General features: G+C 43.7%; 2 protein-coding genes across 5 annotated transcripts; both read right to left on the bottom strand.

Annotated features, from left to right (window-relative positions):
* Positions 1 to 1,577: 1,577 nt before the first annotated feature.
* On the bottom strand, positions 1,578 to 11,544 carry ZNF268 (zinc finger protein 268). 2 transcript variants are annotated; one of them, XM_016203148.2, is made up of 5 exons: positions 11,407 to 11,521; positions 10,166 to 10,366; positions 7,703 to 7,829; positions 7,297 to 7,389; positions 1,578 to 4,126 (listed from the first exon to the last, which is right to left on the bottom strand). In XM_016203148.2, exons 1-5 carry the CDS (start codon positions 11,437 to 11,439, stop codon positions 1,671 to 1,673), a joined length of 2,910 nt encoding a protein of 969 aa, XP_016058634.1. In that variant the 5' UTR covers positions 11,440 to 11,521; the 3' UTR covers positions 1,578 to 1,670. The 2 variants fall into 2 exon arrangements, with proteins under 2 accessions (XP_016058634.1, XP_016058636.1); XM_016203150.2 differs by lacking the exon at positions 7,703 to 7,829 and having other exon boundaries at positions 3,860 to 4,126; positions 11,407 to 11,544.
* A 1,606-nt stretch (positions 11,545 to 13,150) lies between these two features.
* Positions 13,151 to 22,969, bottom strand: ZNF10 (zinc finger protein 10). 3 transcript variants are annotated; one of them, XM_016203155.2, is made up of 5 exons: positions 22,873 to 22,969; positions 19,853 to 19,942; positions 17,796 to 17,922; positions 17,345 to 17,440; positions 13,151 to 15,879 (listed from the first exon to the last, which is right to left on the bottom strand). In XM_016203155.2, exons 2-5 carry the CDS (start codon positions 19,883 to 19,885, stop codon positions 14,423 to 14,425), a joined length of 1,713 nt encoding a protein of 570 aa, XP_016058641.1. In that variant the 5' UTR covers positions 19,886 to 19,942; positions 22,873 to 22,969; the 3' UTR covers positions 13,151 to 14,422. The 3 variants fall into 3 exon arrangements, with proteins under 3 accessions (XP_016058641.1, XP_016058640.1, XP_016058642.1); XM_016203154.2 differs by lacking the exon at positions 22,873 to 22,969 and adding an exon at positions 20,663 to 22,856; XM_016203156.2 differs by lacking the exons at positions 19,853 to 19,942; positions 22,873 to 22,969 and having other exon boundaries at positions 17,729 to 18,337.
* Between the last annotated feature and the right edge of the window lie 150 nt (positions 22,970 to 23,119).

Below are 23,119 nucleotides of genomic sequence, written 5' to 3'. Positions count from 1 at the left end.
AAGGTTGCATGTGCATTTGCTTCACACAATACAGCGACTTTTAAACCCTGACTGACCCTGGGTAGTAGTAAACTGAGTTTAGACTTTCCCTTACATGCTTATTCTTACTCTGTGTATACTCATTGGAACATCAATGACAAAGTACATATTTATGGTATCTTCCAGATTTAGGGGGTATCCTTTAGCAAATATCTAAAATTCTTTCTTTATCCAAGTTTTCTCTTTCCTTCTGTGAATCATCATTCTTCATCCCAGGTATCCTGAGATTGTATCCCGTATAATGAGCTAAACACAATACGGATTAGTCATTCAGAAATTATTACATACCGCCTTTAAGGAAAGAACAGTTTTTTCAGGGGTAAGAGATGAATTCTCTCCTGAAGTAAAGAATACAAAGTGGAGCTCGGCTGGCATGGCTCAGCAGCTGAGCATCGACCTAGGATCCAGGAGATAGCAGTTTGATTCCCAGTCAGGGCACATGCCCGGGTTGTGGGCTTGATCCCCAGTCAGGGGCCTGCAGGAGGCAGCCAATCAATGATTCTCTCATCACGTTTCTCTCTCTTTCCCTCTCCCTTCCTCTCTCTGAAATTAATAAAGATATATTTAAATAAAATAAAAGCACCCAATACAAAGTGGAGGACGCTTCAGAAATGTTTGTAGTTTTGAACCCTCATATCCCTCCAAGACAGGCCTAATCTGATTGCCAGCGACCCAATTCCTTCCAAGTTAATGCTTATTTGCATAAGGAAACTGTGAAGAAAACAGACTTTGTAAGTAAGGGACTGGCAGAATAATCTCCCAACACCCTGACTCTACAACTATACGTACATGTTTCAGCATCACATACAAAAATACCACATAGCTAAAATAAAGACAAGTGAATTAAAATTAAAAATGACAACGAAAGCTCTACTGGGTAACTGACACAGAAGGAACCAGTAAATAATTGCAAGATGATACTAGAAAACAAGAGCTCAGTTTGCTTTTCTGTACTTTAGGAGTCCATTAAAAATTTAAAGTCTCAAGTACTTCAGCCTACTTAGGTGATAAGGTCAACTCCTTGGCAGGGCACCTTGAATGATGATCCCATCATGAGTGCACATAACGTGAGGAATTACGAATTTAAAGACATCAGAATATTCTAACCAGTTACAAATACAAACCACATTGATGTATATAAATAAAGGTAGATGCCAGGCCTACTTATAAAGAAAAACAAATAATATAAGTGGTTTCTATTATTAAAATGCATTTTTATTAAGTCATTTTATTCTAGTATACATTTGCATGTTAAGAATATTGCAATGCAGAGCAGAACTTTTCTATAATTAAAATCCTAATGTTTAATAAACTATGAATTTCAAAGGAGTGTATTCTATATTAATTTATGGAATTTCCTCTGAGAATTTTATCATGTTTAAACACTGGCTTTCCAACATTCATTTCATTCACATGGCTCTTCACCTGTATAAACTTGCAAAAAGGTATGACTTACAGCTAAAAAGTTTCATAGGGTTCATCAAATTCATGGAGTTCATGTGTGCATATACTGTTTTTTACATGTAAAAACAGCTTTCTGTGCATGCCATTTCACATGCTGTATCTTCATAAGGTTTCCATTCAGTATAAGTTTTCTGGTGCATGGGATGGCTTCACTTATAGTTTCTCTTCTACATGAATTTGCTGGTATTTCCTGTGAATTGACTTTTAAGAGAAAGTTTTGCTTTTAATTCATCAATATGTTTCTCATTTGCATGAGTTCTCTGATGCATAATGAGCTGTGACTTCCAACAAAAGGCTTTCCCACATTCAGTGCACTTACAGGGTTTCTCCCCTGTGTGTGTCCTCTGATGTGCACTGAGAATTGATTTCTGAGAGAAGGTTTTTCCACACTCATCACATCCATAGGGTTTCTCCCCTGAATGAGTTCTGTGATGTACAATGAGTTGAGATTTCCTAATGAAGGCTTTTTCACATTCACTGCATTCATACGGTTTCTCTTTTGCATGCATTCTCTGATGTACAATGAGCCGTAATTTTCCACTGAAGGATTTCTCACATTGACTGCATTTATAAGGGTTTTCCCCTGCATGACTTCGTTCATGTACAGTGAGTAGTGACTTCCAAATGAAGGCTTTCCCACATTCATTACATTCATATGGTTTTTCTCCTGAATGCGTTCTCATGTGTATAACGAGGTATGACTTGCTACTAAAGGCTTTGCCACATTCGCTGCACCCGTAAGGTTTTTCCCCTGCATGAGTTCTCTGATGTGAAATGAGCTGATCTTTCCTATTAAAAGCTTTCCCACAGTCACCGCATTCATAGGGGTTTTCTCCTGTGTGAATTCTCCGATGTACAATGAGTTGCGAATTGAAACTGAAGGATTTCCCACATTCATTGCATTCATGTGGTTTCTCTCCTGTATGAGTCCTCATGTGTATAATGAGGTATGACTTGCTCCTGAAAGCTTTCCCACATTCACTGCATCCATAGGGTTTTAAACCTGTGTGACTTCTCTGGTGTACAATGAGCTGTGACTTCAAACTAAAGGCTTTTCCACACTGGTTACATCCATAGGGTTTTACCCCAGTGTGCGTTCCCTGATGTACAATGAGCTGTGACTTGAAGGTAAATACTTTCCCACATTCACTACAACCATAGGGTTTCTCCCCTGTATGGATTCTCTGATGTACGATAAGGTTTGACTTAGTAGTAAAGGCTTTCTGACATTCACTGCATTCAAAGGGTTTCTCTCCTGTATGAATTCTTTGATGTATAACAAGCTGTGACTTCAAACCAAAAGTTTTTCCACAGTCACTGCATTCATAGGGCTTCTCCCCTGCATGAGTTCTCTGGTGTGAAATGAGCTGATACTTACGATTGAAAACTTTCCCACATTCATGGCATTCATATGGGCTCTCTCCTGTGTGAATCCTCTGATGTATAATGAGTTGTGAATTAAAACTGAAAGATTTCCCACAGTCACTGCATTCATGAAGTTTCTCTCCTGTATGAGTCCTCATGTGTATAATGAGGTATGACTTGCTCATAAAGGCTTTGTCACATTCATTGCATACATAAGGTTTCATTCCTGTGTGACTTCTCTGATGTACAATAAGCTGTGACTTCAAACTGAAAGCTTTCCCACACTGAATGCACCCAAAATGCTTTATTCCTGTGTGAAGCCCCTGATGGACAATGAGCTGTGACTTGAAAGTAAAAGCTTTCCCACACTCACTACAACCATATGGTTTCTCCCCTGTATGGGTTCGCTGATGTACCAGAAGGTTTGACTTTGTATTAAAGGCTTTCCGACATTCACTGCATTCATAGGGTTTCTCTCCTGTATGAATTCTTTGATGTATAATGAGCTGTGAGTTCAACGAAAAAGCTTTCCCACATTCATTACAACCATAAGGTTTCTGTCCTAAATGAGTTCTCTGGTGAGAAACAAGCTGGTCTTTCCTAATGAAAACTTTTCCACATTCACAGCACTGATAAGGAGTCTCACCTGTGTGAATTGTCTGATGTATAAGGAGTTGTGAATTGAAATGGAAAGTTTTCCCACATTCACTACATTCATATAATTTCTCTCCCATATGACTTCTCTGATGTTCAATGAGGTGGGACCTGCTGTGGAAGTCTTTTTCACATCCATCACGTTTGTAGGGCTTCTCCTCTGCATGAGTTCGCTGATGCACTACAAGGTATGACTTACTGCTGAAGACTTTCCTACAGTAACTGCATTCAAAGGGCTTTCCTCCCAAATAGATTTGTTGGCACATGAGTTGTGACTTCTTGTTTACAATTTTTCCAGATTCATTACTTTCATAGTATTTTAATCCAAAAAGAGTTTGTTCATGGTCAGAATGAAGGAATGATTCCCGTTGTGCATAAAATCCATTAGCATTCTTTCCAGCATAATTACTATCGAAGTTTATATATTTCAAACTCTTCCCATGTGTGCCAAATTTATAAAGCTTTTGTCTTGAAGAAACAGAATTTGTAGTAAGAAGACACAGTTTTCCAAATGCAGTACACTCACAGTATTTTGCCATACTTCCCAGCTTGCCTTGATTTTCCTGATACCATTGCTTGTGATTATCAATTTCCCAGACTCTGTCTAGAAATGAAAATATGTTATAAATAATAACATGATCCTGGTATAGCATAAAATTGTCTTAAAAATGCCATGTCATGAGGTCACTGTTTTAATTTCAGATATCACATCTGAAAATAAGTAAAATCTCAAGTATAAATGTCACCAAACTCCTGGGCATTGGAGGAAAAAAAGCAAAACTAAAAATAAAGATAGGCATAGGCAACTGACAATAATTGAAGATTGATTTGAGTTTAAACGGTTTGCATAATGGGTAAACAAGGCAAATAAGGCAAAAGGAAAAATGAGCAAAATATAAAGAGAATGGATGAAATCGTTAACCATGAGAATTATTTAATAAATAATTGTTGAATACTTAGTATGTTGCAAACACTAGAAAGCTCAGGAGAAAAAGCTGGAAACACTGCAAATTAGTTTACAGTCCTCTCAGGAATAAAGTTCCAATGAACACCCATACAAACAGATGAAAATAAACACACAAGAAACATCATCATGATGTTTTAAAATACTGAGGACAGGAAAAAGCTAGTAAAAGTTTCCAGAGAAACAAGAAACAAAAAAAAAAACAAAAACAAAACAAGCCCTGGCTGGTGTGGCTCAGTTGGTTGCAGCATTATCCTGTCCACTGAAAAATAAGATTATGGTTGGTATCTCAAGGAAAAGTTCAAAGAATTCAAGAAATCAGAAAAGGGTACCAAAGCCGGTGACTAGAAGACAGGGATTCCTAAGTTTAAAGGTTACTTAAATACGACTGCAAACTACACTAAACATGGCTTGTGGGATGGAGGAAATCCCCAGGAACTCACCCTGCAACAACAACTGATATTCTGAAGCTACAGAAATGTATTCTCCCCAAAGAACACCTGTAGTTTACATACAGAACACAGAGCTAACTAGGCCACGGCAACACCTGAAGTCCTGGCATGGCCATCTGACCAGGGTTTCAATGCCCTGAGAACTTAGGTGGAGATGCCTATGTGCTATTCACTGCTGCTGCTTGCCCAGGGTGGAGATCCTGTTGTTCCTACCTCTACTTCTACCACTCAGTATTTGTCTGTCTGGTTGTATGTGGATGACTTATCTTTGTTTAAACGTGACCAAACCACAAAGAACTACCACCAGGTATGACTGGAAACAAGATCCTAGATTTGTGTTAATATAGTACAAGAATGAAAACGGACGGCAGAGTAGTTTTGAAAATGGGAAGAAAGGTGTGACCAGATGCTGCCTAGTCAGAGAGGTTGATGAAGATGCACAATGCTCCCCTTCCCTGGCAGAAACCCGATTTGTTTCCCACACTTCAAGCTATGAGCTTCAGTTAGGGAAACAGTGACCCCTCTCCATCCCCACATCCACCCCCATCCCCAGAAGGTAAAGCTTGATTTATCAGAGCCAACACGGGTGGTCCCTTTCCTGGACAGAGTATTCTTAGACAGGGGTATGTGATAAAAACCTATCCTGCCAAACACAGTAAGTCTGCTGGGGCTTCCCAGGATAGGTTTTACTGTCTGATACTAATTGTGATGTGGGAGGAAACACTTAAGTCTCTCTTATTCCACTGGTCACTGGGATATCTGCATGTGTTGGCAGGAACTGTAACAGCCATTTGACGACAATGAGAGGAGGGAACCTGAGGAAAATGCTAATATACTTGGAACAGCAGGGTAGATGGACCTCTGGTGATTGAGTCACTTAGTTATCCCTAGAGCTGCCCCACTTCAGGACGTTTGTGACCTACGATGATAAATCACTTCTGCTTGAATAGGGTGATTTAGTATTAATCAAAAACTGCAACTGAAACAGTGAGAATGAAACAAAGACTGACTGTTGATTAATCCCTTCCACGCTTGTGACAGAAGAAGCAAGTGCTCAAGGAACCATCTAACAGCAACATCAAGAACTAACAGCCCTGGCCTGTTTGGCTCAGTGGTTAGAGTGTCAGCCCACAGACTGAAGGGTCCCAGATTCGATTCCAGCCAAGGGTATATACTCGGTTGCAGGCTCGATCCCTGGCCCTAGTTGGGGCTCGTGTGGGAGGGAATCAATCGAAGTGTCTGTCTCACATCGATGTCTCTCCCAATCTTTCTCTCCCCCTCCCTACCCCTCATCCCCCCTCCCTTCCATTCTCTCTGAAACAGCAACGGAAACAATGTCCTCAGGTGAGGAAAAAAAGGACTAACATAAAAAGACACAACTGAATACACAGCAGAACAATCAAGAAATGAAATAATGTTAGCCTTGTGGGTGGAAACAGACGATGCGGAACTTCTTTTTGAAAGGACCAAAATATTAACAGACCAGAGCAAAACCAGCAAAGAGAACTGCATGTAAAGATGGAAGCTGGCTCCCTGGCACCAACAAGAAGAATCAGAGCACAGCAGAAGGAACCAACAGCAGTCAGAAAGGTGAGACGTGACACGTGGCTATGGGGCAATGGGAGAGACGATTCCATTTTCCAAAAATTAGACAAGGGAGTGGCATAGGCAGCAAGATCCCCTGTGGACCAATCACATCCAGTAACAAAGGGCAGATGAAAGAGGGATCGACTCTCAATAACCAAGAGAGAATAAAGAGCTTAAATTTTCAGAACAGAAGTCTTTTAAAAGTTACAATAAACAAAGTGGTGAATCTAAAAATAAAAGGCCTCTGTGGACTCAGAGGGAACAGCAAGAGCAGCCCACAAGCCTCCGCAGGACATTAACGTCGCCGTACAGTGCAACGAGGTGCAGTGGGACGTCGCCTGACGAAGGGGAAGGGAAGGGTCCAGGCAGGAAACCGAACCCATCCAATACTGCAGGAATGCCCCTGGCAAGCACCGTGAGGACATCGCAGTGGTCAGCATGGAGAAACTTGAAAGGGATGGTTTCAGGGAGAAGGAAGGAAGTTGGTATTGTCGTTGTGGAATGTAAGTTCGTAAGGGACGTAAAATTATTTTAAAAACAGGAAGGAAGTAGAAGGGACATGGACGTCGATGTCCAAGACGCTTACTTGGATGCACAATGGAGCGTCTGCTCCGTGGGAAAGTGAGGAGACTGAGACAGCCTGAGAGGAGAGCAGCTGGGAGAAAACGGTTGCCAGTGAGACAAGGAGTACAAGCATGAGGTGCACATCGCTTCAGAATTCACAGCAATTCTAAATAAAAATTTAAGAACAGAAATGTCTCAATCAATCACCTGGATGGCCTTGGTTTGGAAGCTGGCCCTGCGTCGTCCACAGCTCTTCTTGTTCCAACTGGAGGATGACATCAGGCTTGGTGTGCTGGTACCCTGTGAATGAAAAATCACCAACAGCCTAGACCACAACCACCCAGGATTCAGAGATGCTGAACAATGGGGAAGTTTCAGTTAAGAGGCAAGAGGGTGAAGCTGCCTTTTTGTACTTTGGCTGAAGACCATTGAACTAGCATATTCTAATGAAAAAGGGAGATTAAGAAAACCTGGCCTTTAAATAGAAGTCTAAAATCACTAAGTATTTTGCAAAAGCCCCACCCCCACCTCCCAGCTTTAAGCAACCAAGAAGCTCACCCTAAGCAAGCAGCCTGGAGATCGCACACACTCCTCCCAGGGCAGCGGCACTTACCCAGGGACACCAAGTTGCTATAGTTTTCCAGCATCACAGTCCTGTACAGATGCTTCTGAGCTGGGTCCAGCATCCGCCACTCTTCCCAGGTAAAGTGCACAAACACATCCATGAATGACAGCGGTCCCTGAAATAGCATATTCCCAGTCAATCTCAGATTATCTTACTGAGTTTGTGGGAAACAGCAGACTGCTTACTTAGGGTTTCCATTAATTGCATTCTACTTTGTGATAAAAGCAAAAAATTATTGAAAACCTTCCCATCAATATGTACTGTATTAATCAGCCTTTCACTCAACACATAAGAATATCAGGTGCCTGGTCTTCGGCTAGCTGCAGATGATATAACAGCGAGTGATACAAAGTCCTGCCCACAAGTGTTCAACAATGCATAGGAAAGCAAAGTTAAACATGTATAAATGCAACTGGGAGTCAAAGAAGCTAAAACAAAAGAACATACAGAGTACAAAAAGGGCACAAAGAAGGAAGCAAGGAATGCTGCTCATGAAACACACACAGGCAGACCTAGGAGATGCTGCAGATCAATTGCAAACTACTGCAATAAAGCGAGTATCAGAAAATAGTCACATACATGTTGTGGTTTACCAGTGCATGTAAAAGTAATGTTTACACCACACTAAAGTCTAAGTGTGCAATAGCATTACGTCAAGCAAAATAAAAAAACAATATACATGCCATAATTTAAAAATACTTTATTCCTAAAAAATAATAAGCAACATCTGAGCTTTCAGCAAGTCATAATCTTTTTCCCGGCAGAGCATCTGGAAAAGAATGCAGCATCTGCCCTGGCTGGTGTGGCTCAGTGGTTAGAGTGCTGTCTGGTGCACCAAAGGGTCTCAGGTTTGATTCCCGGTCAAGGCATGTACCCAGATTGCAGGTTTGATCCCCAGGTGGGGCACGTACGGCACACAACCAATCGATGTTTCTCTCTCTCTCTCTCTCCCTCTCCCTTTAGAATCAATGAAAAAAGCATATCCTCAGGTGAGGATTAAAAAACAACAAAAAAACAATATCTGCAAAACACAAAAAAGCAAAATACAATAAAACAAAGTATGTCTGTATCTTCAAATGTTTAAGCTATTCTAGGACCCATCTGCACAGGGTAACCAACTATCCCAGGACTGAGGGATTTCCCTAGACACGGGAACTTCAGTGCTAAAGACAGGACAGTTGTAGGCAAACATGGATGGTTGGTCACACTACTTCTGCAACAGTTATTGACCTGTAGGTGCTTGGTGCTAGGTATTCAACTAGGTGCATGTGATATAAAAATGGATAAAATAGAGTCCTGCTTCCAAGAAGTATTCAGCATTGCAGAGGAAAGGAGAGTTAAATACACACAAATAAAATAGGGTGTCAAAGAAGCTAGGATGAAACAACATACAGAGTACAAGACAGGCACAGAGGAGAGCAATGCTGCTTGAAAATGTCAGGCGGAGTCTGGGAAAAGGTACTAAAGGCAATAGCTTAAGTAGTGGCCAGTTTGTGGGGCAAAATATCTGAACATGAAACTACATGCGTGGGAAATAAGCACTTAAAAGGATGCTCAGCATCGCTTGGCCATTATAGCTTAGTGGTTGAGCATTGACCCATGAACCAAAAGGTCACTGGTTCGATTCCTGGTCAGGGCACATGCCCAGGATGCAGGCTCAATCCCCAGCAAAGGGCATGCAGGCAGCATCCAATGGATGTTTCTTTCTCATTGATGTTTCTATCTTTGTATCCCTCTCTAAAAAAAAAAAAAAAAAAAATCAATTAAAAAAATATATTAAAAAAGGGGGGAAAAGATGCTCAACATCATATATACCATTAGGGAATTGCAAGTTGAAACAATGAGATACCATTACACACCTATTAAAATGGCTAAATTCTTTTTTAATTGCAATGCTAAATTTGTTGAAATAGAATAACATAAATATCAAAGAAGGTCAAAAGGCTACAAAAACCCAGAGATATATTATAATCAAACTTTATAATGGCGAAGCCAATATTGCTGGGAATGTGAGGCATGTGGACGCTCCAACCCTGCTGCCACTAACATAGCAGATAATGCAGGAGCATGAGTGCTTCATGAGACAAGCACTCAATGAAAAATGCAAGTGATACAGCAAGATACGCATGTGCACACAGCACTGACAGGAACTAAAAACACATACACAGCAATAACAATGCATGTTATAAACACATCAGTGAAAGAATATCCATTAAAAAAATAATAATTTTAGGGGGGTAAAAAAGGAGATGGAAATGGAGCATGGGGAAATCAGGAAATACATAAATAAAGGTACACAGGAACCTTACAGGAACCATAATGATAAGCAAGCCACAAACTAAGGAGTGATTAACTTAACCCTTTAAGCTAAGAATCACATCTCTCTCCCCACCAAAAAAGTAAATAAATGAAAGTAATAAAGAAGTGGGCATCAATCAACAAGCAACTCACCTGGGACTCGCTGGTTTTCAGTTGCTCCTGGGACATAAACAGCCACTCGAGGACCTGCTCTCTCCTGTGGCTCTTGTGCCTCTGCTGGGGTCCTCCAGAGACAGGCTTCTGGTCAGGGGTCCCTTGACCCACAATGGGTTCCTGACCTTGAAGCTTTCTGATCCTATTGCCTGAGCTGCCTCCTTCCTGGAGGGGTGGGACCTGCAGCCTCAAGAGCAAGCCACAACATTGGCTCCAGTCAGGGGAATGTCTATGGGGGCTCCACGCAAGTGGTACAGGCCAGGTGAGTGCCCCATGCACCCCCAGGCAATAGCACCATGACTGATAAGCTGAGAGCAACACAAGGGAACCTTGAAAACATCATGCTAAATGAAAGAAGCCAGATACAAAAGGCCGCATTTGGTGTGACTCTGTTTATACAGAAATGTCCAGAATAGGTAAATTCATAAAAACACAAAGTAGATTAATGGTCGCCAGGGACCGGGGAAGGAATGGTGAGTTACTATGGATGGGGACAGGGTTTCTTCCCGGCGTGATGATAATGTTCTGGAATTAGATGGTGGTGATATTTGCACAACTCTGTGAAGACAGTCGTCAGCCCTCATCGGCTGTTTCACTTTCCAGGGTCAACTACGGTCCAAAAGCATTAAATGGAAAATTCCACAAACTAAGCAGTTCCTAAGTTTTACATTGCACAGTGTTCTGAGAGCATGATGAAATCTCCCGCGGTTCCCCTTTGCCCACCGTACCCCCAGCTGTTATCAGATGGGCTGCAGCGGCAGCGCAGTGATTGTGTTCAATTAACCCTCTTACTTAATAATGGCCCCAAAGCGCAAGAGCAGCGATGCTAGTGACTCGAATATGCCACACAGAGGCCACAAAGGGCTTCCTCGGGGTGGAAACAGGTGCACCGACTGGTTGGAGCTCGGGGCGCCCGAGGCTCCGCGCTCCCGGCGTCTGGCACCGCGGGGCTGGGAACGGCGCCCCCGGGTGAGGGGCCCCCGCACTGAGAAGGACTGAGGAGAACACTGGACGCGGACGGACTTACGGCATGTGAGCTAGACCTCAGCAAAGCTTCTACGGAAAGAGTATTTTTCTAACTTCGATGATTTCTAGTAATTGGACGGTTTCGCATCGATCGCGTCCTCCGATCGGGGCATTTCCACCGCCCGGGGGAGGCGGGTGTGCGCCTGACGCCAGGCTCAGGGGCGCTTTTCACAAGCGAGAGGCCGCCCACTCACCCAGACGGCAGCCGTGCGGACCCTGGTGGCCATCCCCACGCCGCCGGTGCGCCCTCGGAGCCGCGGGCCGAGGCTGCCGCGGGAGAGAGGACGTGAGGGGAGGTCTCCCCGCCGCCCGCCGCGGACGGAGGCCGGGAGCGCCGACGCCGGCCCCTCCCTCCGGCAGCCGTGGGCTCGCCACTTCCGCCGCAGCACACGCGGGCCGGAGGGAGCGAGGCCAGGCTCCTCGGGACCTTCCGCCGCCTGGAAATGAGGGGTCCGCGCGCCGGCTCCTCCAAACCCTGAACGGGCAGAGGAGGGTCGGGGGCGACTGGCTGCCGCCACCTCCCGGATCTGCAGCCAGGTCGACTCGACCTCGCTCCGACTTTGAGGTGCCCCCGGGCGCTTGCGCCACGGCCCTCGGGAGGCGACAGCAGCCCACGCCCGCGCGGGTCACCACACCGGGTAACGGCTGCCAGCGCCGGCGCGCAACGACGCTGTCCGGGCCGGGCGGAGCCAATGGCGGCTGACAGAGACGCACAGGAAATGCGTCAGTGAGAGCAAAGGCGGGCGAACTACAACCCCCAGAAGCCCCCGCGGAGTCCCTCCGCGCGGCGCCGCGGCCCGGAAGCTCCGGCTCCCCCCGGGGCCCTGGGAGCCTGCCCTGGAGGCTTTAAGAAGAGTGAGTTAATTGAGTGACAGCACAAACGCGGCAGGGGTGCAGGTCAAGTGTACTAAGTTCCTTGCTTTTGGGTAGAAGTCCTAATTTACACTTTAATAACTCAAAAATGTGTAACACATTAACGTAACATCTCAATGAAAATTAGTTTTCCCCGCCCGGGCCGGCGCCCAGCGGTGAGAGCGCCGGCCTGCGGTCTGAGGGACGCGGGTTCGCTTCCGGCCACGCACACCTAACGCGGGTGCGGGCTGGCCCGGGAGGGTGGGGCGGCCAATCCGTGTTTCTCTCTCCCCTCTCCCCTCCCCTCCGGAGAAGCAGCGGGGAGAACATCCTCAGGTGAGGGGGAAGTTGGTGGTGTGACCCTCGGCGGGGGCGTTCGCCCGCAGCAGGCACCTGCCCTCGGCCCAGGGGGGCCTGGGACCCTTCAGTCCCCCGCGGAGGCTCATCCACGGAGCCCGACCAGCGGGGAAGCCAACACTGCTCTTTTAAAAAAATTGCTTTGGTTATCCTAGGTTCTTTAAATCTCTATAATTATAATTTTTGATTAGCTTGTCAAATTCCACACAAGTGCCTCTGAAGCTAAAAATTTGGAGAGAATTGCTGTCCTAACAATATTGAGTTTTCCCATCCTTGACCACAGTGTATTACTCCATTTACCACATCTATGTATTCTTTATATGTCCTTGAACTTCAGCAGTCTTTTACAACTTTCACTGCACAGGCCTTGCTCATGCCGTTACCTTTATCTATTTGTGAGTGAGGCTGCATCTCTGGCTTCATTTCCAAATTGTGCACTGCTGGTACATAGAAATGAAATCGGTGATTGCATACTGACCTTCTATTCTGTCACCCTGCCCAGTTCCCTTAAAGTTCTAGCTTATTTGCAGACAAGAACTTTGGAAGAAAAAATATTCCATCACTGATGAGATTGTTTTCCTGATCTTAAAAGTAATACGTATTCTTTGAACAGACTTCAGGAAGAACAGAAAAGTTAAAAAAAAAAAAAAAAGTCAATGCCAAACCCCAATATGTACATTAACTACTACTATTAATCTTCTGAGAAGTTAGAGTTCTGAGCAGGATTCATTTCATTTTGCAGTTCATTTATTTACATATTTGAGTTTATTCCATATTTACATTTGTTATTGTTTCATAACACATGACAGCATCAACATTTTTCCTGTTACCAAACTTTGCATACTTTTAATGTCTGCATATCACTACATGGATACACTATAAATAACCATTTTGTTATTATACATTTTTATATTGCAAATTTTGCACTATCATAAGTAGTGTTTCAGGGATCGTCCATAGACACATCTCCTCCCACATTCCTTAGGATGTTAATAATAGTAATATTATTATTGTTACTAGGCAACACATATAGTGCTTACTATGTGCCAGGCACTGTTTAAAGTACATTATACACATTGTCACACTAATCCACACAACTCTCTGAGGTGGATACTAGTAGTACCTCCGTTATAAGTTGAGAAAAATTAAGCCATAGGTTATCGGAAAGTCTAAGGGGCTCAGTTAAGGGGCTAACTTCAAATTAATGGGAAAGTTTGCTAGTAGATGCTTCTCAAGCTTCCTTGAAGATGAAATAAAGAAACTAAATATCTTTTTAATATTTAAAAATGTTTTCAAAATAACATTCACAATGAATAAACTGTAGAACTTGTTACCCTGTTATCAATCAAGTCAATTCTATTCACTAATCCATATTTTTTCAATTCTTGTCCACATGCAAATATATTTTTAAATGGGTACTACTAATAGTAAATGTATTATTTCTGCTTTGCATTATAAGCATTTTCCTGGCTAACCAAAATGTGATTACATCAGACACATAAAACCAACTAAACAGCATTAAGTATCCGAGAAGAGAGGGACAATCAAGTAAAAATGGTACATTAATTCACTGAAACCTTATTTTCCATCTTGTTACAATAACTATCAATTTTCTATTCTCATGCAACAACTCTCATTTATCTTTCTGAAGTAGCATTATCATCATTTTTTGAAGAAGCTAGATCATCTCTCAACAACTCACCTACTTAATGGTTCCTTCTCAAATTTTAGACTTTAAGGCTTGGTCAAGAATGCTCCAGGCCTATGAATTATATGAATCTTTGTGGAAAGAAGAAAGTCTAAAGTATTTGTGTACTAAAGTGAAATCTGCGGGGAGGTTTTCCACACTCCCAGACCAATTCTCTAAACATACACACAAAAAATAGTAACAAGGCTGAAAGCCTTTCCACATGGATTATATCTGTATAGCTTCTCTCCAGAAGTTCTCCAAACCTAAATAAAGTTACTGTTCTTTGTGAAAAGTTTTCCATATTCATTATATTAATATGTGTTTTCTCTAATATGACTTGTGTGGTACCTAGTAAGGTTAGGGCTATTAACAAGCGCTGTCCCACACCGATTACATGTTAGGAACTGCTCTCCAGTGTGAGCTATCTGATGTACTATAAATGGAGAGTTGTGGCTGAAGGTAACTCCACACCTGTTACATTTATAAGTCTCTTCTCCAATGTGGATCTTCTGGTGCTTAATAAGGTCATTCTTCCGAATGAAGGCTTTCCCACACTGACAACATTCATATGGTTTCTCTCCAGTATGAATTCTCTGATGCACAATGAGGGCAGAACTCTGGCTGAAGGATTTTCCACAATCATGACATTCGTATGGTTTCTCTCCAGTGTGGGTTCTCCGGTGTGAGAAAAGGTGAGAACTTCGACTGAAGCATTTTCCACAATCTTTACACTCAAAGGGTTTTAGTCCAGTGTGAGTTCTATGATGCACAACTAGGTGAGATCTCTGGCTATAAGACTTCCCACATTCATTACATTCATAGGGCCTCACTCGAACGTGAGTTCTCTGATGCAGAATGAGATGTGTGCTCTGTCTGAAAGATTTCCCACATTCAGAACATTCATAAGGTTTCTCTCCAGTGTGAGTTCTCTGGTGCCTAATAAGCCTGGAGCTATGAACAAAAGATTTCCCACACTGATTACACGTGTACAGTTTGTCTCCCGTATGGGTTCTCTGATGGGTAACAAGGTGAGAGAACCAGCTGAAGGACTTTCCACATTCTTTACATTCATAGGGTTCCTCACCAGTGTGAGTCTTTTGATGTCCAATGAGGTGAGAACTCCGGCTGAAAGATTTTCCACATTCTTTACATTCATAAGGTTTCTCTCCAGTATGAATTAGCCGGTGCCTGGTAAGATTAGAACGCCAGCTGAAGAATTTTCCACATTCTTTACATTCATAGGGTTTCTCTCTATGTATACCCTTTGATATACCACGGGATGTGCCATGACTACGGGAGTTATCGTTATTGGGGCATTTGTAGGGTTTACCTCCTGTCTGAGTTTTTGCAAACTGAGTAAGGTGAATGTTCTGACAGAGAGTTTGGCCACATTCACTACTGTTACTTGCACAGCTTTCCTGATGACCATTAAAAACTACATCACCTTTTAAACTTTTAGTACATGAGTCATGTTTATGAAAATACTCTCTCAGTACTAGTTCAGCAGGAAGAAGACAGTTTCCCCCAAATTTACCATTATCACTGACTCTTTCTGGAGAAAGTACTTTCTTTTGGGTGAATGCCACTTGCCTCAAATGTCTCTCCTGGTTTTTCTGATACTTGTCCAACTGGTCTTCACAATTCCAGACTTCTTCTAGTGACAGATACCAGATATCACTCTTTGCCATTCCTTCCATTTTAATGTCATAGGAATCTAGAGAAATGCTCTTATTGGAAACTGATTTAATTTCAACCGCAGTATCCCAATCTGAAAGAAGACATAAAGAGTTGCTTTCAGACATGGTTCTGTAACCTTGACAGAGAATAAGAAAGAGAAGACTACAGCAGTACATAAAGGAGCAAAAAGAGTAAGGAGATGCCACAGGACTGGGTATGACACATGGGATCAGGATATTTGGGATGGGGGAGGGGGCAATAAAGGAAATCCCACAGAAATAGCTGCACTCCCAATATCTAATCCATCTATTAATGACATAAGAACCTAATGTGTCTTCCTGTTGCCAGGCCCTCCACCTGATATGCATTCTCCACACTACAGCCAACTTAATGTTCCTGAACCATGAATGCAGTCACGTCAGGCAATGCCTTTTATCTACATCACTAAAGCATTACAGCATGAGACACTGGGAAACACCTGACAGGCATAGACATCAGATATCACACAGAAAAGACTGCATGATGCACTGGGCTTGGAAAGCTTACTCGGGTCACTGGCAAGTGTCCTGGCTGTTCTGCCCATGCAAAGTTGGCCATTTGCAGCATGACTCAAACAAGCAACACCCAAGGGGGCTAAGGAGAAAAATGACTGAATACTGAGCTCAGAAAGGAAGAGCAGGGAAACGATCGCTCACAGGGAATAGAGGAGGAGAAAGACCACTTTCTATTTCTTAACGTAGACGGGAAGAAAGGGAAAAGTGACGTTAGGAAACTACACAATAATTTCATTTTTACGTATAAAGATTAAAATAAACGAGGTATAAATTTAAAAAACATTAAATAAAGAGCCAGAGTGTGGTGCGAACACAGATGTGTGAGAGCAGCAATTCTGGAGAAGGAGAATGAAGCAGCCAGACAGGCAAGCTCTGTCATGGTTTCCTAAATGGCAGAGACAACTCAGGACAGTGGCAGGTGCTGGAGTCCCACGGCAGAGCCAACACACTGAGGCTGTAGGAAGGAGCCACATGAAAGGGAAAAGACAGGCAAAGACAGAAAAATAATTCTGTAAAAACGTGAGAATGAGGATGCTACACTTGGTGGTAATAAGCAGGTCTCAAACCAAGCATATCAAGGGTCGATTTTAATAAATAAGATAGATACCTTTGTCTCTGAATGCTAATGCCAAGGTTGTAGAAAGACTGGAACAGGGAAGTACAAGGTAAATAAACTGAGACTTCCCCTCAGAAATGGGAACTAACGCCCGGCTGGTGTGGCTCAGTTGGTTGAGCATCGTCCCATGCACCAGGAGGTCTCCAGGTTGATTCCCAGTCAGCGCACATGCCGAGGTTGCAGACTTGATCCCCAGTAGGGGGCATGCAGGAGGCAGCAGACTGATGTTTCTCTCTCTCTCTGTCTCTCTCTCCCCCCCCCACTTCCTCTCTCTGAAATTAATAAAAACATTTTTTTTAAAATGAGAACTAGTGACCATATCTCCAGGGATGCTAGCACAATGGGTCATCTAGGCTACTGCCTGCAATGCCTCGTCTGATCCTCACCTGGACGGGTATCTTGGTGAATCCCTCTCTCCACCAGCCATGGCTCTTCCCCTTTCTCCAACTGGAGGATTACATCTGGCTTGGGAAGTTGATGTCCTGTTCACAGTAAAAGATAAAGAATTGGCAAGGGTAGGGGGCCCTTGAGCTGGACACAGAGAAGCATCCCAGATTCAACCTTAACTCCTTACCCCCAGCCCTGGGGAACTCTGAAGGACAGGCAAGGTAAGGCTATATAGGCAGCAAAATGTGCATTTTAAAAAATTCAACAAATCAAAACAATTTTTTCCACAATAGCAGGAGTACAAGAATCCTGTTCTATGCCCCCAAGAAACTAGGTCCCTGAACCCAAGCTCACACTCTGATACATGTTCATGGTCTCCATACCTTTTGATCAATGAAGAACCAAAATCATCGCAGGGAGTGCATCTCCAAAAACGGAGGTTAGTCTTACCCAAGGAAACCAGGTTCTTATAGTTCTCCAGCATCACATCCTTGTACATGATCTGCTGAGCAGCATCCAGGAGCTTCCACTCCTCCCTGGTGAAGTTCACAAGTATATCCTTGAAGGTCACCAGTGTCTACAACATGAAACAAGTTTGTATTAAGCCAGGTGTGTATCTATGCCCTACCTTTCCTGAATACTGGCAGAAACAGAGTTTAGGCAGATAGCACTGGGGTAGGGAAAGAGGATGGGCCAGAATTTATTCCAGGAGTCAGTAGTATTTGAGTTGGATTCTGGTCAAATTCTAAAAGGAAGAGCTATTTGGTGCCTAATGTCCCAAAACAAGTTCTGTTACGCTCTAGGTTTGGAAACTATCAGAAGCATTTTATTTAAACCAAGTTTGCTATAAACAGTTATAGCATGTAGAACCAGAAACCAAAAGTTAATCTATACTTATATTATGTGAAATAGAGAATATAAATCAAGGCAATAAAAGAGGGGAAAACAATCTTGAGTTTAGAACAACTTAATGCTTAAAAGACCAACCTAGCCATGTATTATGACCCAAAATAATTATCTAAAACATTCTGTCTAAACACTTACATGCATAAAAATAGAGATTATATTTTTATAGTATCAAAACAATACTACAAAAAGACAATAGACACAGAATCGAGGCCTTTATTTGCCTCATCAAGAAGTGATTATGCCCTGGCCAGTGTGGCTCAGTTGGTTGAGTATCATCCTGTGCACCAAAAGGTCAGGGCACATGCCCAAGTTGTGGGTTTGGTCCCTGGTCAGGGTGTGTACCAGAGGCAACCAATTGATGTTTCCCTCTCTCTCCCTTCCTCTCTCTCTAAAATCAATAAAAACGTTTTTAAAAAAAGAAGTGAGAGCCCAGCCGGCATGGCTCGGGGGTTGAACATTGTCCTAGGATCCAGGAGATCGAGGTTTGATTCCCGGTCAGGGCACATGCCTGGGTTGCAGGCTCGACCCCCCGTAGGGGGCGTGCAGGAGGCAGCCAATCAATGACTCTCTCATCACTGATGTTTCTAGTTCTCTCTCCCCCTCTCCCTTCCTCTCTCTGAAATCAATAAAGATACATTAAAAAAAAAGTGATAATTACATATAGGGGAAAAAAACACTTTAAAGACAGGACTTCTCATCAAAGGCCATGAAGGTTAGATGACAGTGGAATATTTTTTTAATGCTGAAAGATAACAACTGTCAAGCAGAATTTCTATGCACAATGAAAACATCAAGAATGATGCAAAATCCATTTCCATATAAAATAAAACAGCATGTTACCCGCAGACTTGCCCTAAAAGACATACAAAAGGTGGTTCTTCAGACAGAAGGGAAATAACACCAGAGAGAAACTTTAAAGCTCATAAATAAAGATGAACAACAAAAACAGTAAATATAATAACCTGGTTTTGTTATCTTAAATCCTTTCAAACTATGCAGGACAGTTGAGAGTAAAAACTGTAGCATTTTCTGGTGGTTTCCCATGTATGTGGAGGTAACATGTGAGGGATCCTTGGGGGAAGATGGGTAAGGTGCAGGAAGCCATGTCCCCCTCCAGTCTCACGGAACAGGCTATTCTCAGAGGTTCCATCTTCAGAGCTCTTCCTGCCTTGGTGCAGTTACCCCGTGATAATCATTATGTGTCCCCAAGTTCCTCCAAACAGCCACCCCCCATGGAGGAGTTAACATAGCCAGAACCACACCCCCCCTGGACAACCAGGGTCTAGAGAAACACTGACAGGCACCAACATTATCAGTTCTTTTGCCTTCTTTGGAGAAGGAAGCTTGCTGTGAGCTCAATTCCTTAGTGTGGACAAAAGTGTTTCATTCCTCAATATTACCTCACCTGATTCCTGCCCACATTATGATAAACCTGTTTCTTTGATATGAAAGAAAATAAAACTATTTCTACAAATATTTCTCTCCTGGAAGAGAGCATCTGAAATGCAATTTCTGAAGTTCGAGGCAAAGGAACTTCAGAACTTAAGCAGAAAGGGATTCTCAGTTGGAAAATAAAGAAAGAAGGCAGCTCAGCTTACAGGGAACCGGGCAGTTAATGACTTGGCTTCCATGCCCTCCGAGAGCTTGTTGATGCTTCCTTGAGTAATGAGAGGTCCAAGAAGGCAAAGCTGGGAAAAGAAAGAAACAGGAAAGTTTGCTGTGGCTGGGATGCTTCATGAATCCTCAGCCTAGACTCCCTCTTACCAGCAATATACAATGCAAAAACCACCACACAGAGGGACATCCAAGGTATTGCAGAAGTTCCCAGGACTAGGAAGAAAAGAGCTATGTAGGTTGCCTCCCCCCTCTAACCTCCAGAGTTCATTGGAATCACACTGTTCTACCACCACAAATCCTCTTTTTTTGAGGAAATCAAACAAAAAACAAAACTTGACCTGATCTAGCATCCTCACTTTAGAGATAAGAACAGTGTTTTCTCCAGCTGGTCACAGAAGGTAAGTCAAAGATTTGAAGCACAAGAAACGTGAGCATTACTGGCCTCAAGGCAGAAGGTGCCATGTGGCAAGAAGTGTGGGTAGTCTGTATAAGCTAATTGTACCATGCTGACAGCCAGCAAGGAAACGGGGACCTCAGTCCTACAGCCACTGGGAACAGAATCCTGCCAGCAGAGTGAGCTTGGAAGCAGATCCCCCCCACACACACCCTCCAGTTGAGAACTCAGACCCGCCAACACCAAGCCACACTGCATCAGATGTATACCTACAGAACTGTGAGCAAGTAAGTGGGTGCTGTCTGAAGCGGCTAAATTTGTGGAAATTTGTTGCACAGCGATAAGAAAACTAATGGCTGGCCAATTATCTTTTAAAGGTATTTAAATATACATTTACTTATGTATTTGGCAGTGCCTGTCATTCTTTCTTGTAGACACTGGTTTCCATTTGGTTTCATTTCCATTCTCCCTGAAGGACATCTTTTAACGTTTCTTGCAGTGTGTCTGCTGGTAATAAATTGTTTCAGCTTTTGTAAGTCAAACAAATGTCTTTATTTTGCCTTTGGACCTTTTTAAAACAGCTTTATTGAGATATAACTCACATATCATACAATTCACCCACTCAAAGTATACAAATTCAGTGGTTTTTGGTATATTACATTATTAATTTTTAAAATTACGATGAAATATATACAACAAAATTTGCCATTTTAACCACTGCTAAGTGTACAATTCAGTGGCATTATACTCACAATGTCGTGCAGCCATCACTGCCAATCCCAAAACTTTTTCCTCATGCCACATAGAAATTCCTACACATTAATATTCCTCCCTTTAAACCCCAATAACCTCTACTTTGTTTCTATGAATTTGCCTCTTCTAGAAATATCATGTAAACAAAACATACAACATTTGTGCTTTTGTGTCTAGCTTATTTTACTTAGCAAGGTTCACCCATGATGTAGCATGTATAAGAACTTCATTCCTCTTCATGTCTGAGTAATATTTCATTGTATAGCAACCACCTTTGGTGTATCCATTTATCTGGAATGTTCCCATCTATTGACTATTGTGAATGCTGCTGCAATGAGCACTGGCATACGAGAATCTGCTGGAGCACCTGCTTTCAATAACGTTGGGAAAATACCTAGAAGTGGAATTGCTATGTCATATGTTAATTTGGGGGTTTAGCTTTTTGAGGACCCACAAACTTCAACTGCAGCTACATGATTCTACTTTCAGCAATACACAAGGGTTCCAATTTTCCCACAAACTTGCCAACATGAGTTGTTATTCCATTTTAAAAATTATTATAGGCATCCTAGTAGCTGTTAAGTGACATCTCCTTGTGGTTTTAATTTGTGTTACTTTCATGTGCTATTGGCCATTTGTATGACCTTCTTTGGAAGAATGTCTGTTCAAGTTCTCTGCCCATTTTAAAATTGGGTCATTAATATTTTCTCCCATTCTACAAATTGCCTTACCTTTATTGCTAAAATATATTTTTGCAAGTAGACAGTTGTTTTTCCTTTCACTGCATTACAGATACAGCTCACTCCCAATACTCTGGGCATTAGAAGAATTTTCCAGTCTGGCTAGTAGTAACGGGCAGCATTACCCCTGAACGCCAGGCCTGCGCGCTCCGTGTGGGCTCTACGGCCTCCTGGTGTCAGCCTTACCTGTGACATGCCCCCTAGCTGTTAGGCGGTACACATATCATCTCTACTTAAGACCTCTAGTGTCAAGGGGAAATAAAATTATTATAATTTATGAGCTGTATCTGAAAAATAAAACTGGGTTAAACACAGACCCCACTAGTTAATCTATTTGAGTTGAAAACAAAACAAAGCTGAAGGCGAGGGCGCTGAGGGCGAGGGATGTGCGTCGTTTCTCACGACCGCGCACAACCCCGCTTGATCGTAACACTGAAGCTACTGATCCGACACTTCCAATGAATATTTTTAGGCTAAACCGAGAAACAGAAATCTGTCGAGCCCTTTCTGCCGCCAAACTCATTAAAGCACATAACCTCCCCAGTATCCTCAGGCAGAACCCAGCAGTGCATACAGGGTGCCCCCCAAAATGAAGCGCACTTTACCAGTCAACAGCGCAGACTCCGTTCCACTTTGGAAATGAAATGTATTTTAGAACGCTGGTTTTGTGATGTGTATACATTTTGGGACACGCTGTATATTTAAAAACCAGTGTAACCACTTCGGATTCCTCCCAGGAAGGTAACTAACCACTAAGAGACGTTCTCATTCTCAGCGGACGCCAGGAAGGCGCCGGCGCAGTAACGCGCTCGTCCCGGGCGGGGGCGGCGCGGGCCCGGAGCCGCCTGGTACCGCAGCACCCAGAACGCGGGCCCGGTCACCACCCGGGACTGTCGTGACTCGGCCCCGGGAACGTCCCCACTCACGCCACGGGAGCGTCAGCGAGCACCGTCCGGGGAGGCGCCGCGCCCTCGAGAGGGGGGGATCCCCGTCAGAGCCGCGCGCTGACGAAACCGCCGTCTGCTCGGCACGAGGCTCCGAAGCCGCCGTCGCACTGCGGGGATCCACGCGTGTCCGACTACCAGGCGAACACGCACCCCACTTTCGCGCGTACCTGCGAGAAGCCCTGGAGGCTCGAAGCGGGGCAGTCCTGTCGCAGCCGCGGCGGCCCCGGCTCTTCCCGGCGAGCCCGGCCTCGGGGCGCCGCGCGCAGCGGCGTGGGGCCGGGCCGGGCGGTCTGCCCGGGCTCAGCCCCCGCCCCCTCACGCACGCGCCGGGGCCGGCACGCGCGTCCTCGCGCCCGGAGCCCTCACGCCCACAACGGCCTCCGGGCCGTCCACCCGCGCGCCTCGCGCCCAATT

The sequence above is a fragment of the Miniopterus natalensis genome, chromosome 20 (assembly GCF_054644295.1).
Source record: "Miniopterus natalensis isolate mMinNat1 chromosome 20, mMinNat1.hap1, whole genome shotgun sequence".
Lineage (NCBI taxonomy): Eukaryota > Metazoa > Chordata > Mammalia > Chiroptera > Miniopteridae > Miniopterus > Miniopterus natalensis.
Note: the sequence above shows the minus strand (reverse complement) of the source record. Positions and strands in the feature narration are given on the sequence as shown.